Source organism: Lissotriton vulgaris, chromosome 6, assembly GCF_964263255.1.
Source record: "Lissotriton vulgaris chromosome 6, aLisVul1.2, whole genome shotgun sequence".
Classification (NCBI taxonomy): domain Eukaryota; kingdom Metazoa; phylum Chordata; class Amphibia; order Caudata; family Salamandridae; genus Lissotriton; species Lissotriton vulgaris.
Window position 1 is genome coordinate 574,875,724 of NC_141694.1, and position 17,848 is coordinate 574,893,571.

At 44.3% G+C, this 17,848-nt stretch overlaps 1 protein-coding gene across 1 annotated transcript in view; it reads right to left on the minus strand.

The window, feature by feature from the left end:
* Positions 1-17,848, minus strand: part of CEP162 (centrosomal protein 162) — a 635,242-nt gene that overhangs the window by 491,801 nt on the left and 125,593 nt on the right. Inside the window, exon 4 of the mRNA XM_086926571.1 lies at positions 14,655-14,913. Within this exon, the coding sequence (XP_086782697.1) occupies positions 14,655-14,913 (259 nt within the window). The remainder of the gene's footprint in view (positions 1-14,654; positions 14,914-17,848) is intronic.

The window sequence follows — 17,848 nt, forward strand, 5'->3', positions numbered from 1 at the left end:
ACATCTTCTACACTAAACGCCCCTCTAAATTGAAAAGTACCTTTCTCCGCCACCTTCCAATCACAAACTCCCGGAAAATCCCTTATGGTCTGAAACTTTCCACCACTCCTTCACCCTCTTTCCCTGGTGAAATCGACATCTCTATTTTCAAATCAGGAAATATCCTCAATCAAGCTTCAGAAAACCACCTCACCATTTTTGAACACCACTTCAGTTCCTTATTCCTTAACCTACCATCTTTTTCGTTGGCTAACCTCTCTCCCCCCCAATCGCAAGTGACCCTCTTCACCCCTCGTTCCTTGACCCCTACCCAGCTAGTCCCGGACTCAATAATAGACACAGAAACTCCAGTCCCTCAGATATCTCTACCCACGGCCACGTCATCTTCCTCCCCACCTCCTGTTCGTCCTACAACTACCTCGGCCTCCCACACACTCCCTCGGCCAGCCCTCCTGCCCCACGACTCCACAACATCTGCACAAATTACCCCTTCCACCTTCTCTCCCAACAGTCCTACTATTTCTCCCACTGTCACCTTAATACACCCACTTCCGTCTCACACCCTTCCACACCACTTCCTCCTTGCAACCTTAACACCCCTCTCTCCCGTCCACCTGGTTTTCCACTGATCACACACCCCAATTCTCCATTGTTGATCAACCGGAACCATTCTCTCCCCCCCTTAATCTCCTCTCCTCCCTCCCCATTACTCTTCTTACTCCATCTCTCCTAAATATTGAACTTCACCTCTCAACCCTCGTGTCAGAACTCTCTTCCTTCAAAAATGATTTTATATCCCATGGCACTAAGATTCTTTCCAGTCACACCTATCCCCAGGACACCGTACCTTCGAACCCTGCACCTCACATTCATGGGGCTACTCCCCCTACCATAATCTCCTCACCCGTTTCGCCCAACAGTAACCGCTCTAGCATACCACCCTTCTTCTCGAACCATCTCCCATCCCCTGCTCTTCCAGGCCCCCAGTTTAACCACCTCGACTCCACGCTGACCACAAAGTCTCTCCCACCTCATTCATCTACCCCAGTGATCCTTGGAACAAGCAAGACCCCGTCCTCTCATGCTTCTCCCAGACCTCCGCAACAACTCACCATGATCCAACCCTGTTCCCCCACAAAAATGACTGACCCCAAACCACTTAACTGCACATTGACCGACTGCCGTTCAACTCCCCACCAGGTAACTGATGTTGCCTCAATAAACCCCTCCTGTCACACCTACCCCCAGGACTTCATACCAATGAACCCTGCTCCCCTCTTCCAAGAGTCCACCCCCCCTTTCAAATTCTCCTCATCCGAGTCGTCCTGCAGTAAACACCATAGCACACCACCCCTTTTATTGAACCATCTCCCCCCCTGTCCTTCCTCACCTCAAATCTAACCACCTCGTTTCCACAGTGACTAGAAATTCTCTCTCACCTCATTCATCTATCCAAGTGATCCTTGGAACAAGTAGGACCCCGCCCTACCCTGCTTCGCCCAGACCTCAACAACTCACCACCATCCATTCCTGTTCCCCCATTAAAATGACTGACTCCAAACCCCTCAACTGCATGCTGGTCAACTGCGACTCAGCTTCCTGCCATGCTACGGATATCGCGGAGACCTTACTCAGTGAATGCATCAACATCGCATTTATGACGGAAACTTGGCTCAATGACCACTCCACCTCTATCCTAGACCTTCTCGCACCCCCAGGTTACTCCATCCTTAGAAAAGATAGGCTTATCAAAATTGGCGGGGGCCTCGCCATGATTTATAAAGATGAACTTCTACTCACTCATGTCCCGCACCCAGACCTATCTACTTTTCAATATCTGAGTGCTGATCTCACTATTCAGGGCTCCCCCCGATTCGGTTGCATAATATTTACCACCCTCCTGGCGACCCTCTCTCCTTTGTCGAGATTTATCCGATCTTCTTATTCAATCAGTTGCCACCAACTCTTGTAACCTCTTCCTGGGGGATTTCAACCTCCACTGGAATAAAACTGATGACCCCGCGTTCAACCTTATTAATGACCTACTTGATATCAGCAACCTGAAGCAACTTTGCAATTCTCCAACACACAACAAAGGTGCCACTCTTGATGCGGTCATCACCAGCAAAGACCTGGCTGTTCTCTCCAACATTATCCCCATTGACTGGTCCGATCATCACCTCATCCTCTTCACGATCAACAACTCCATATCCCCCCCTTTCTAATACAACTAAACAAATGAAACTAACTAGAAATCTTCACCTCATCCCCCCGGGTGAGCTGGAGAATAAAATTAAAGCCCACCTACGACTTACTCCTCTCCCCCTCAGCACCAATGACCTTACGGAACATTACAACAATTCCATCGCTGAGGTCCTGGACCAAATCGCTCCAGCCAAACTCAAACTACAAAAAAGCAAACCATCCAAATCCTGGTTCAACGCCGATCATAACAACGAAAGGCGAGCGCTTAGACAGGCCGAACGCACTTGAAGGCAACAGCCCTCCTCCTCTAATCTTACCCTCCTCAGAGCAGCGAGGGCCCGCTATAAAAAACATATCTTTAACGAAAAAGCAACCTTCTTCCGCTCTCAACTTGACCGGGTAAAAACTCGACCAAGAGAACTATTTAACATTGTTAAAAACCAAACTACTTCAGCCCCTCCCAATCTTCCAGCTTCAGTTGAAAGATGTGAGGAAATCGCAAACTTCTTCTTAGACAAAATCACCAAGATTGACCTATCCTTCGCTGCCCCACATCACCTTTCTCCGCTCCCTAACTTTCGCCCCGCATCTCCTACCATTCCACCCTCCCCCCCCGGACGCTGCTCAACCCATCACCGCTGTCACCCCAGAAGTACCCCCCCCCCAGAATGTCCCCCAGCCAAAGAACAATGCTTCCTGGATTAACTATTTCTGAAAGTGATATCCTTAACATCATCTCCAAGTTAAAACCTTCATCACATTCCAGAGATCCTATCCCAGCCCATCTTGCTCAAGATTTAAAACACACCATCGCCCCATATTGGACCTCCATCATCAACTCCTCCCTAGCCACCGGTATGGTTCCTGCATCCCTCCAACTAGGTCAAATTACCCCCATTATTAAAAACGCATCAGCTGATCCAAACGACTTAAATAACCTACGCCCTTTCTCTAACGTTCCTTTTTTATCCAGAGCCCTAGAAAAATGCGCTCTGCACCAGCTGGATAATCACATCAACGCATTCAACCTCTTAGATGCCTCTCAATCAGGTTTCCGAAAGGGCTGTAGCACTGAACAGCCATGCTCAACATCACTGACGACATCCATCGTTCCCTAGACAAAGGTGAAGCATTCCTTCTCATTCTTCTTGATCTCACCACTGCCTTTGGTACTGTTAACCATGCTGCCCTAATCAACACACTCTAAGACCGTTTCGGCGTTGATGGAACTGTTCTTAAGTGGTTCACTTCCTTCATTCAACATCGAACTCAACAAATTAAAATCAGCAATTGCCTTTCCAGACCTCTTCCTGTCACCATGAGCGTCCCCAAGATCCAACTATGGTTCCATCAAAAACACCTCAAACTTAACCCTAAAAAAACTGAAATCATTCTTTTCTCTCCCAAAAGCAACCCGCTCCCCATTCTTCACTGGATCTCTGACATCAAAGCCCTCAGTTGCTCTCTCTCCGTCTCTAATTCTGTCAAATCCCTCGGCATCAGCATTGATCAGAACCTCAGTCTCACCCCTCACATAAAAAACTCGACCAAAGGTGCTCTCTTCATACTGCAGCACCTAAAAAAAATCAAACCCTTCATCTCAACCGATGACTTTAAAACGGTAGTGCAATCATTGGTACTATCTAGAATTGACTACGGTAATGCCACTCCTGCAGGAACCCTTAAAGTCCACCTTGCCCCCATCAAATCCGTTCTTAACCTTGCTGCCAGACTTATCGCTGGTAAACGATTTGACCACATCTCCCCAGTTCTCAAGGAGCTCAAATGGCTCCTGATTGAAGGCAGAACCACCTATAAAACTGCTTGCTTTACCCACAAAACCCTCCACCAAAATTCCCCATCTTACCTTTCCGACAAACTCCACAAAGAGGGCTGCACCAGACCACTGAGGAGCACTAACGCTCTTATCCTTGTCCCTCCTCTACTGAAAAGAAAACTACACAATCTCTCTCTTTCTCTGGAAATAAATCCTCTGTCTTGGAATGCTCTCCCTAAAGAGCTACGCTGTAACCCCTCCTACCCCTGCTTCAAGAAAGAGCTCAAGCTGCTCCTTCTTAACAAATACTGGGGCTCTTAATTTTACTCTGACACTAATCTTCCACTCCCACTCTGCCTTACACTGCTCTACCCCATCACTCTCTCTCTACTACCTTCGATCTGCTGTTTTAACCTTGATCTTCCATGTTTTGCACCTTTCAAATTCTGCGCTACATATGCAAATTGTCCATTTTATTATTCCAAGTACTCAAATGCTATTTTTTAACTGAATCTAATATGTATCTTGTAAAGTGCTCTGATACTCTTGGGTCCAGCCAGCGCTATATAAAACCTTTAAAATAAATACATAAATAAATAAAATTAGCGTTGAAGGCAAGCTTCTCTTTAAAAGTATACAAAGTCTGCTGGTCTTTAAGGTAAATCACCCTGCTGTGCACGTGTGTATCCAAGTGCGAGGGAGGATTAGCGCAGAAAGGAAGCTCTTCGTTAAAAGTAAACAAAAACTGCTAGTATTTGAAAGTAAATACAAATTGTTTTATTCATATGGGAAGCTGCTCTAAGATAAATGTGTTTTGGTGTGCGGTGAACTGTGTCCAGTTCCACTAGTTGGCAGCACAACTTAGATGAGGAGGTTACAGAAAGTTAAAGTGAGAATTTTCGTGCTGAACAAAGTTTGACCGTGTGCACCCAACCCTGCGTGTCATATCTGCTGTGAAGGAAGCAGAGTTCTAATGAGAGGGAGCATCATTTGAAGGGGTTTATCTACACAAGTTCAAAGCGCAAAACAGAAACTGTCTAGAGCATTTCAGATTGTGACTTGTATGGAACGGGGGCAGGTTTCCAACGAGATGTGATTGTGGAAACAGCGCTGCTTTTAGTGAGTCGGAGTCGTGAAGCAGTGTCTTGTGAAATAAGGAATTTGTGTGTAATAAAGAATTGTTTAAATTCCCACCAGAGAAAGGCAAATATGTGAAGAGTCACTTTTAAATGCAATGGCTGGTCAGATTTCTTTACAACTGGAAGCCGCCAGTCCCTGTGTTAAGTTCAAATCTACGCTTTTAAGAGACTGAACAGCATGTTTCGATGCATCTTAAGGTTGGAGCTGCGCATGTATCAACTTACAAGGAAATGAGAGAGTTTAGGAACAACTGCAAAATGTTGGAAGCAGCGTCACCGGAGAGGTTTGATTCAAGACTTGTTATCTGGTGGAGATTTTGTTCTAGCAATTCCATTTAATGACAACGGTGACTACTTTGTGTTGTTTTAGTTTATTATTTTGATTATTTCTAATAAACAAGCAAGAAGAAATGTTCATGTTTTACCTGCACAGTTAATGCATGTTGTACTTTGGTACTGTTATGTAAGACCTTTCAACCAAAATTTAATGTGAATGTACTTCTATATTATTTTAGCAGCTACTGTTATTTACATGCTGAGATTTTGTATAAAATGCCTGTGGGGTATGCACTGTGCTTTGTCCAAGCATGTTTTGTGGGTCATGTGTTGTATTTTTTCATGCTTTTCCCTCGCACGTCAGAGTTGCGTTGGGAGTGTCCCTCGCACGTCAGGGTTGCGATGGCAATGTCTTTTGCCTCGCACGTCAAGATTGCATTGGCAGTGTCCCTCGCACGTCATGGTTGCGTTGGGAGTGTCCCTCGGACGTCAGGGTTGCGATGGGAATTTCTTTTGCCTCGCATGTCAAGGTTGCGTTGGCAATGCCCCTCGCACGTCATGGCTGCGTTGGGAGTGTTCTTCACACATCAGGGTTGTGTTGGCAGTGGCCCTCGCTCGTTATGGTTGCCTTGGGAGTGTCCCTCGCACGTTAGGGTTGCGTTGGGAACGTCTTTTGCCTCGCACGTCAAGGTTGTGTTGGCAGTGTCCCTCGCACATCATGGTTGCGATGGGAATGTCTTTTGCCTCGCACGTCTAGGTTGCATTGGCAGTGTCCCTCGCACGTCAGGGTTGTGTTGGGAATGTGCTTTGCCTCACACGTCAAGGTTGCGTTGGCACTATCCCTCTCATGTCAAGGTTGCGTTGGGAGAGCTGTTTTTTTTGTGCCTTGCAGGTCAGGGTTGTGTTGGCAGAGTACTCAGGAGTAGTGCTGTATTGTCAGTGTGCATTACATTTTTGTTTCTCCCTCGCACGTCATTTATTGTGCTTTATTACATCCTTGCTGGAACATGTGCACATTTCTTTTCATGTTCCTTTGCTGAGGGAGATGGGTGTGTTGTGGTGATTGGTGGTGACCTTCAGAGTGTACTGGGTAAGTGTGGTGAATGCATTGTCCCTGAAACATTTGCTATCTGTTTTGATTGCATCCTGCCTGAAAACATGTGCAATCTTTTAAATGTGAATTTACATGTTTCATTACCATTCTATATGAAGAATACAATTATTTATGCTATATGTTCTTGAGTGAACAATAGAGGAATCATTTATCTCCTACCATCTTATTTGACCTTATTGACTTTAATATCCTAGAATGCTATTTGATTTTTGTTGTGAACCAAGAATGCATTTACCTATCAGATATGATTTTTGTGACCTAATTGGATTTCATTTCCAATGAACGGAATGTGATTATTTTCTTCACTTTCCTTCTTGATGTTTCATTGTTTCTAACTGAAGGTGATATGTTATATCCTATGATTCCTAGTCCTGGCTGCTCAGCCTGCATGAGTGTGATGTCACAGAATGTTGGGTGTGTGTGCATGCTTTGAAAGAGTGACCAGTTAGATTGAGTGGGGCTGAGCAGCAGGATGCTGCTCCCGATGGGGCACCTTGTACCAACTTACTTGAACCATTAAATCTACTTAAATACATCGCTGGCTCCTGGTCTACCTATCATGACAGTACTTCTTCAGTTACAAAATAAACTACAAATAATCCAGGACCCTAATGCAAGACAAGTTCTCAACGTAAACTCAAAACTGGTTACCGGTCACAACAAGAATCTTCTTCAAAGCCCTTAATAGTGCACACGGGTGATTCATAGGGCAGGACCAACTTTCTTAGCTCAAGTATGTCTCCACGCCTGAAAATTCCCCCTTATCAGAACACTCACATTAGTAGGAACTTCATCTCAGTACAGACCTGTAAGCTGTGGAAATACACTCCCAAAAAGATTAGAGGTATCAACAGTCTTGGACACAATTCAGAAGAGAAAAAATAGACCTGATTCTTCCCAAATACTGGTCTGAACGTAATCGCATACTGCAACTGTTGGCAGGTTTGTATATGATGTTTGCAATGTTATCATCATAACTTTTAAACCCTCAAGACCCCCCACATAAGGTCCTCATACTTTTAGCCAAGGGTCCAGCGCAAAAAGGACAAGAATAAAGTTGCACACATGTTAAAGGGTAGCATAGTCTGTTTTGCTGTATTGCTCAGTTTCTTTCATTTTATACCTCTCAAAAACTCAATAAAAATAAAACAAAGAGTGGCAAAAGACACACAAACATACACCACACAAGTAATGAGGAAAATTAGTGACTGGTTATCCAGGTCATAGCAATGTAGTGGTAAGGAAATCCCTGAACACGATCCATAATTCTTGGGCCAGGATGACAAATTGGCTGTATGTAGCAAACAAATGCTTTTAAGCAAGCATCTGGGAAATAAATTAAAACTTTATTTTATTTTTGTGTTTTATAGAACGTGAACTCGACACGTTAGGGCAGCGATTCCCAAATTTTTTCTACTCGCGGCTCCCTTGACCCCATTGGCTGTTGGCCACGGCTCCCCACTGTTACTTTTTTGGTAGGGTGGGGGGGATGTAAGTCCGCCCTCTGGAGTAATTGTGTGTTTCCTCCTGAAAATAATAGGGATGAAGCGGATGAAGGTATTATATACACATGGGGTTTGATATTACTAAGGCGGAACAGTATATTTCTAGTTACACTTCTTTGGCCATGCCTTTTTTTAGAAAACCCTCTCAATCTTTTTTTATCCCACTTACAGTACTAGATAGCACCCCTATGCATTTCCAAAGTGTTTTTGTGCTTGAAGAATATTTGCATTCACTTCCATTTCTACACATGTCATGTGTGTCAGCACACCTGTCTCAGCAGGGCGACTCGTGATTACATGCAGCTTTATTTTAGCTGTCTTCTCCCTAAAATGGTCTCCAATTCAATGCAAGCAAATAGATTCCTCTTATTTTGTTTTTAAACGTCCCTCTTTCTTGCTTCCAAGTGTTGGCATTATGCTCTATATGGTATTTTACTTACCTGTGCTCATAGAGCGAGCTGGCCTGTCTGGAAATGTGTGTGTACTGAAAGAAATGTATAGTGGAAGTACCTATGGTTCAAGTACACATGTCAATACTTAATATCACTTAGTGGTTTGAGAAACAGGACAACTGTACTTTTCCTGATAACTTGCATTGGTGCAATATGCATTTGGAAAAAACTAAACTATCAGCAAGTCTAACACAATTAATTGGGCGCCTTCCGCTTACTTTGGGGGTGTTGGAACGTGAGGATCCTGTGAAATATGGAGGTCATCTCCCTCAACATGCTATCAATTAAGCACTACAGTTACAGCTTTGGGCATGTCACTTACAGATCATCACCATCATGTGTTTAAGTATAAATAGTTTAACTGAACCCTACAAACCCTTCAACATTAAATGCATTAAAGTGCTTGGAGCGTGGCTCCCCATGCTAGTTTTGATGGATCCCCAGGGAGCCATGGCGAACAGATTGGGAAGCACTGCGTTAGAGTATCAGAGCGCTTTACAGGAATCATAGCCATGTACAATAGGCTTGGAATCACAATAATATACAGAAGGTAAAGAGGGGCAGGGTGCAGGATATATAAAGGATAGAGGACACGTATGTACAGTGTGCAATTTATAGCTACTCGAGACAAGTCCCCAGGTTTCTAGGAGCGGTGACTAGGTAATCCGAGGGGAGGCAGTAGTCGAGAGTCGATCAGGGTCTCTGTGCTGGTTGGAGGCAACATTTAATCAAGGAATTTACCCATAAGGAAGATTTCCTTTTTCAAGCCTGCCAGAGAAGGGATTCTTCTGATGGAGGGCAGGAGAGAGTTCCATATTCTTGGAGCGGCCCCAGAGAAAGCCTGATTGTAAGTTTTTTCTTTTCCGGACGTGAGCATTGGTAGCAGGAGGTCTATGGAGGAACGGGAGTTTCTGATTCCTCCGGATACCACAAGTTACTGTGCAAGATAAGCAGGGGAGTTTGAGAATAAGGCCTTGTGCGTGATACAGGCCAGTTTAAGCTCTATTCTAGCCTCAAGAGGAAGCCAGTTCAAAGCTTTCAGGTGTGGAGAAATGTGGTCGAATTTTTTTGAGCTCGTAAGAAGTACGACAGCAGGCTTTTAAAGGTGCCAGGGAGATCTTAGGTAAACCCGAGAGGGTAGAGCAGCCATATTCCAGTCTGGAGATGACAAGTGCTTGGACTACCATTTTTAGGTCGGCAGTGTCGAGGAGGGGTTTCAGTTTCCTAAGGTAGCTCAGGTGGAATCTGTCTGATTTGGCCATTGCGTTGATGTGGTCCTGCATGTTCAAATTACTGTCCAAGGTAATTCCCAGAGATTTGGCCGAGTCGACGATGGCCAGTGGGCGATCTAAGACTGTAATAGTCTTAATCCATGTCTGCATCTCGGGATTGGTTTGGGGGGGGGGGGGGGGGAATTAGAAGAAATTTCTGTTTTCTTTGCCTTGAGTTTAAGTTGATTGGAGGCGAGCCATTGGGCAGTCACTTTCAGGGCCTCATTCAGGGAGAGAATCTCCTCGAGGGATGAGGTTTTGATGTAGATCAGAGTGTCGTCAGCGTACACATGGTAGGAGATGTGCGTAGAACTTCGGAAAGAGGTTCAAGGTAAAGGTTGAAGAGGGTAGTGAACAGGTTGATCCTTGAGGGACTCCAACTGTGACTGGAGAGGGAGTCAATAGGTTGCCGTTGATTAGGAATCTCTGTGATCGGTTTTGGAGGAAGGAACTAAACCATTCTAGAACAGAGCCATCCAATCCCATCCTGAATTTGAGGCGTTCGAGTAGTTTTACATGGTTGAACGTGTCGAAGGCCGAGGATAGATCTAGGAGGATTAGGAGGCAGGTTTTCCCTTGGTCAAGGGCATGGTCAACGATGTGGAGCATGAGGAGAGAAACGTCTTTGGAACTAGGCGGGTGGCTGGCAGCTCCAGCACATTGATGCCTAGTTGTTACTCTGCTGTGGACCAAAGATCTTGCCCCATCAAATTACCCAACTCAGCACCCCATTCCAATGAAGAGACATCCATAACGGTAGCCTGCAACTATAGAGGACAAAATGGAAAAATGACTGGAGGAGTGTATCCACCAATCAAAATGCAGAAGGGTTGAGCTGAAGATCTTATTTGAGCAAACACAGGAGAACTCCAGGCCTGGATCCTTAAGACGTAGAACAAGGAACTGTTGCCAACACATGCACCATATATAGAGTCCCTGTTGTCGATTACTGGGTGGTTGACGCAATGATTGTAGATGTTTTGCGCCACCTAGTGGTGCTGGGGAAGTACTGCAAGGAGAAAAAGATGGCTGACCCAATATGGAACCTAAGGATATTTATAAGGTGAGGAAGAAGTATCTACCAAAAACACCTTATGTAAGTGCAGGAAGTAGCTGTAGGAAGGTGGAATCTGACTATATGGTTACCCCCATGTTTTGCCTGGTGTTTTGATTGTTTTTTTACTTCGTTTGGCTGCGATCCTGCTATCCAGGGTCCCAGCCTTTCCCTCTCTAAACTGATTGCATGTACATGAGGTACAATCCAAATTGGTTGCTGGGTTACCCTTGTGAGTCCCTAGTATATGGTACCTTAGGTACCAAGGGCATAGGTACCCCAGAGGCCTACCAGGGGCTGAAGCATGTATTATGCCACCCCTGGGAAGCCTTCCAAAATGACACCACAGGTCTGCTAATGCAGCCTGGGTAGGGTGGTAGTTGTACCCCTTACTTAAATATGGTATACCTATATCTACATCTATATAGACACATATAAACCTATTAGTCACTCCTATGGTAGGCCTTGACAATCCTGAAGGCAGAGTGCTTGGTTTTGTGTGAGAGGGTGCCCAAGCATGAGCTGAGCCCCTCTGCATCTTTCGGAATTCCTTACTTATAGCTGTTCTATGATACAGCCATACCATATACTCTTAAGTGCATTATAACCTCGTGGCTGCATCGAAACATGTTGTGTTTGGTGTCAAACACTTTGGAATCCTACCCCCTCCCCCTCAATCCTGGCAGCGGGGGTAGAATGCCACCCTTTTAGAGGGAGAAGACATGTACATACTTACTTACCCGGTAATAGTTTTAAAGAGCCCCAGCATCACAAAATGGATGCTGCTGCCACAGACACGAGTCTGACCTCCCGCTGCTAAACGAAACTCCAGCAGGGGAGGCCTGGACAATAGGTTTCCTGTCCAGGGAGGTGCCAGCACCTCCCCAGACAGCCTTTAGTGTAATGGGGCAGGGTGGGTTGCATTCAGTGAATGCTTTCCAGACAGTGCCTGGGGCACACAAGGTGTCCCTGTGCATTTCCCAGTTCAAACCGGTTGCTGGGGCACTCAGCCCCAGCTCTGGCGTGAAACTGGACAAAGGGGAAGGGGTGTAACCACCCCCTCCCCAGGTCCTCCCATAGGTGAGACACCAGAGTTAGTCCAATTCCTAAACTTGGTATAAGTATAGGAACCCAGTCCCTAGGACTTTAGATTACCCTGGACGAAACTCTGAAACATATATCTTGAACCTTAGACATTCCATATTGACTGGAAGACGGAAGAAATCTCCCTTGGGTTCAAGGAGTGACTCCCCTGTTCAAACAGGCACCAAAGAAGCATCTTGCCGGTTTGCATTTTCGAGGCCCCAGTCGGATCCCAAAGAATTTACGACACAGGACACGGACTTCCAGACATCTCTGAGGCCGACACGAGTCCCCAGCAAAGCTGAGACCTGTAGCCATCACGAGAGACGTGGGACCGGAACTCCGGGACATCCAGCACATTTGCGAGTGCATCGACTTCTCGAGCTTTCCCGAAGTTGTGCGTTGGGCTACTTGTAGTCCAAGCCCTGAGCACCTTTTGCATCAAAGATTGTAGGCCTACACTCCACAAGTGTTCCGTGGGCCCGCTTTTGGCATTTCTGCTCGAGGCTCTTCGCGATCCCAAGTCCGTTGACTGGTGGGTCCCCACAAAGGTAAATCCTTTGTTCCTTGGGCTTTCCTGGTTGCTCCAGATGTGCCCTGACTCCCCACCAAAGGGTGAGTCGCTCAGACCTTGCTGGTCTGAACAGAAGCCAATCTTTCCATTCTGCGTGGGTTGCTGTTGCCAAGGCTTGTTGGGTCCAATCCGGATACCGACGCTGCAGCACTCGACATCCGACGTGGGGCAGCTCGAATCCAGCTCCTGGTTGTCGTCGACGCCTCCTGGACTTCGTGGCTGAAGAGTCAAGCTTCACCTACATCACCTTAAAGCACCCGACATCGGCTGGCATCTCCTTGTCGCCTTCCTGGTCACTGGCTAGTGACCCAGACTCTGTCCCCTTTGCTTTCAGGTTCTTAAGATCTCCGATCCACCCTTGGATCCATCCGGACACTTTTCACCTGGTTGCCTGCAGCACTTCGTTGCATCTCTCCATTGGAAACGACGACAAAACCCGACACGAAAAGACACCTATACACCCGGCTGCCCCAGCGGTTCTACATGCCCTAGGCCTTGTCTCTATGTTCTGAGCAGGGCGTATACCACTTTCTTAGTATATGGTTTATGAGGCCCCTAGGGCAAAACGTATACTGTGCTTATTTACTGTGTGCTATTTAAGTTCTTGTATTGTACTTTTGCCTCTAGCCTCATAAAGAGACTAGAGGGGTGTGTTTAGAATAAATACATATATTTTATATATATATACCTGGTGTGGTTCTCCTTTCATTTAATCAGTCATGAGATTATAGACTGGTAAAATAAGCTGCTTTACATTCCTTCAAGACTTAGTCTGAAGGCTGCTCTCCTAAGCTACCAATATGATAGCTTTCTATAAAGGTTATCTTAAACCTACCATCAATAAGGGTCGTTTGGATTAGTGCAAGGTGCCCACTAGAATAGTGGACAGCATATGCCAGGCTAACCTCTCACAGTAGCTGTCAAAATGTGGGCACACATCCGATTCTGAATAAGGGCCCAGTTCTAAGCTCAGAGCAGCAAGATAAAAACAGATCAGCAATAAAGTGCATTTTTCACACCTGTGCTGAGAACAAAGTCTCAGGACATCCAGTGTTGCTATTCACCACACAGCACAGCGCCGTTCTCAGGCCCGGCATGTATCCTAGCTAGTGTCACATTTCAGCACAGCATTAATGAGCACGCTTTCTTTAAAGGGTGTAATTGTAGTGTAACATTTATGTGTATGCACAGCCGTTTGCATTGAAATAGCTTTTCTCCGATCAGGCTATGTGGAAAAAAGCTATTTTAATGTAAGTGATAGTCCAATGCACGCAGCCACCGCCCCTACAGTATTCCTCTAGTTTGCTCTGGAGAAAGGACGGGGTTAAGGCCTAGAAGGGAATATTATGTTCGGTGGCTTAAAATGGTTACATTGTAAGGTTATTTACCTACGGGCATGTGCTGCCCTACAGGAGCAAGAACAATATAATCAAAATATACCCATTAAAAAAGGATGTGCGGTGCAAACACGTGTCTGTATCACACCCTCTTCTTTGGTGCATAAACTGTGACTTATATCAGGAGCAGCTGCTTAGAATGACGTTTCTGATGAGTGGGAGAAGTGAAATGCTGAACAAGTTGCTCCCACATGCAATCATGCCCATGCACACCACAATGCTATTGTTCATTCTTAAATGGAACCTTGCAAACGCATGTTTGTATGTATATGCTTTGAGTTAACTGGAATAAATGTACTTACCTTTGCAAACGGAGTTTCACATACTAGAAATAACATTGTACTAGTCTCTGATATCTAATAATCCAAAAGCTGGGTTCTCTAATAAAGGTATATTACAGTTGGACTACTTTCAACAAGTACAATGCAAATTATATTTAAATCTGGAAGTAGCATAACTGTACAGCTGCCGAGATCACCATTAAAATTATATTAAAGAGATCAGTGATTTTAAATTCACCCGCATGACGATGGGATACAGAAACTCCCCAGAATACTAGAATCCATACCCGGCAACACTTCCCTTCCTTACTTGATGGGTAACATCAAACACTAGGACTGTAGAGGTCAAAGGTAACATCAAACACAGGAACAGTTGGGGGGGTCAAAGGTGATATCAAACAGAGACAGTGGGGTCAAAGTAACATCAAAGACAAGGACAGTTCGGGTCAAAGAAATTAATCTTAGATGTTTCAATCAATATTATGTTTGACATGCCCGATTGAGATATCAACACCATCCAATCTACCTTTCTTTCGTGCTTGGTCTGGCGAGAAGTTCGTTTTTACATTGGACCTTCTGGCCGCCTCTTTGGCAGTTGTTTTTTCTCCAGAGGACGCCGCCTGTTTCACAGAAGAGCTGGTTTTACCGTATCCAGAACTGCGAACAGAAGCATACAGCCCACCCTGCAGTTTCTTGGGCAAGGCTGACGAGCTCTTGGTCTTAAATGTCACTTGTTTATTGTTCACAGCATAGGTTTCCCAGAGATTGAGAGGATGGTGTGACACCTATATGAAAGAAATACGTTTTGAAGCTTAAAGCAATGCAAACGAGTTCACATTACACAGAAACACCTTTGATGCAATGATTCTCTCCCTCTCTCTCACTTCTTACAGTAACATTGTTATGCTGTGCATCATGGGAAGAACACATTATGGACAAAGTAAATTATTGTATTTATCGCATAGATTTGTACAAGAACTACCGGATAGTCTTCATGAGTTCTGGTATCTTCACGCTCTCCAAGAGTGCATCACAGATCAAAACATGTTTTAGGCATGTTTGAGTTCCATCATTAGCAGTGCGTGTGTGTGTGTATATGTTTGGCGGTAAATGTGTTGAATGGTTAGTGCTTGAGGTGTGTGTAGCTGGTCATCCTCACCAAATCCTACAAATGTTATTTGGGAGGATTGGTATAGCCTTTCCCCATCTTACAGCACAAATCAAGTCTAGTATTAGCAAGTATTCGAGTGACCGATTGAATGTTCTGTCATGCCTTTGTCAATAACACTGTCACTTTTATTATCAATTAAAACCAGAGCGAATGGAATTAAGCGATTTTGCAGGCGCTTTGTTTTCCGCTCAATTATGAAATTACCAAATTCTGGCACATAATCTCGAACCCATTATCAAACATGACAAAATGATGATGTAATACTATAAATTCAATTTGCTGCATTACGCTACATAACATGACAATTTAGTCAACCCTGCCACAAAATTTGGTATCTGAGGCCGCATAATTCAACTGGCCCAGTTTATAACTTAGGATGTGGTTCTATGTATGTCTTATGAAAAACAAATAGTGATCTTGTGAAAATTCTGCTGAAAGAGCCGCAAAGTCAAGATAAACGATTCTATTTGTACAAACTTAGTGAAAGGTCTTGTGTGCTTCCCCCTGCATGTCTACTATCGTGCTGAGAGGATACTGGATTCAAGTATAGCTAAAATGGAACCCACCTGAATTATATTTCAGACTGCACAGAGGAACTGTGACCCGGGGATCCTGGAAAAAAAACGTAGGCCAGTTACTGCTGGCCCAGCGGGTCTTTACCTGTGGTCCAGGTACCCCTAGGGTTCGGCGACGTCCTACGCAGGGAGTAGTCTACATAGAAAATGAAATCATATTAACAGACTACTGAAGTGTATATAAAGTGTATATAAATGTAGAAACAAAATGTAAAATTGAACATTTGAAAACGTTTTGTAAATGTGGAGGAATTTGAAATTAGAAGCTAAAAATTAAGTTGGTGTCCTCAGATTCATTCGTGGAATCTATGTAAATACATCAAACATAACGGGTGGCCTCAGTTGAGTTTAGAAAATCCCCAACGTTCCTATAAAATAGATTTTTTTATATTTGTTTGTGGATTAAAATTAGGAATCACTGTTCTAGCCTAATTATGAGTGTGTCCAGTGCTACAGAATGTACAAAAGAGGCTCCCAAAACCTCACTACCAGGCATGGGCTAGGAGGCTGTAGGAACAGGCAACGGTACTCAATTAATCTGCTGCGCGTTGAAATGTATTAATTAGGCACGAGCATTTTGTAAACAACTGTAAAGCCTCATGTGGTATTGCCAATCTGATTAATTGTAGATTTTATGGCATATGTTGCACTGAATTTTATTATTATTATTTAATACTGATTAAATATGGTAGTTAAAATAATTAAATTATATTGAGACTATTGAAAATGTTTTGTTAATCTCAAATTTCTGCATTTCTCCTTTTGCCAAATGTGATTTGGGTACGTATTTATCCATTTGCTATTTAAAAAAATAAAATAATGAATGCAATCAATTTTCGAACTGCACTACTATACTAACCTATTCAACGGAAAAAATATAACTACCACATCTCTTTTCACCTTTCCATCGACCTACTGAGCTTAGTGCAAACACTTTGCCTCGTCTGAGAAGGGCACAGGCTGGAGGTTTGGAGTTTGTAGGTTTCTGAAGTCATGCCTGGGGCTATTTCTTTATTGGGTGGTGCTCTTGGAGGTGTTGGGTGAGCTATTTATAAACAGGGGCTATTCTCAATACTGAGAACGGTGCAGACGTCTCACAACCTACCTGCAGTTTAGAGTCAAAAACTGGACAAACACCTGGGCGTTAATATCAAAGCTCTGTTTAAAGAAGAACGAAGCAGCGGTGTGAAGTAGGCAACAGTGACCGAGATGAGTCATATCCGTCAACACCAGATGGAACATTAGCTACTGATAGGATAACCAACAACACGAACAATAACAGGAATGTTCTCTATATTAACTATCAAAATGCAATTAAAGAAAAAATGGTCGTCTTGGGAATTAGTGACGCCCAGTCAACATCGAGAGGAGCGTCATTCCTCGCTTGCAGGACAAGTATTAAGCAGAGGTAAGGAGGTGGACGTGCACAGAGGTAGGGCAATACACACGGGGGTATGTGAGGAGGTAGGACACTGACAGACTTGCCACTGGTCTCCCTGTCAAGGAGCACAGCTGATTAAAATGCAAGAGGGGGAAGACGCAGCTGTAATCTTGATAGACGGATACAGGGCTCTTTGACTCCTGATCTGCCGAGGAGAATGAATATTCAACAGACCACGCCGTCATTTAAGTGCGCCTGTATAGACATTAAACTCAGCCATGCATAGAAACTATGCATATATCACGGCCGGTCACAATGATTAAGGTTAGTACTTTGCAGTCTATTCTATTCATTCAATTATCCTAGGACCGAGCAAGACAAGTTACCCATAAATAATGGAGTATTTTAAATTGCCAAGAAATGCACGACTTCTCTGTAACTAGCGTTCTCCAGTGTCGGGATCTTTTATAGATTAGATTAACATTTTTGAATAATTTTCAGTTCAGAGACTTGAATCCAAGATAATATTTCAAACAGCAGTATAAACATGAGTACGTTAATATTGTAGTGTCTGCTCAATAGCAGGGGAGGAA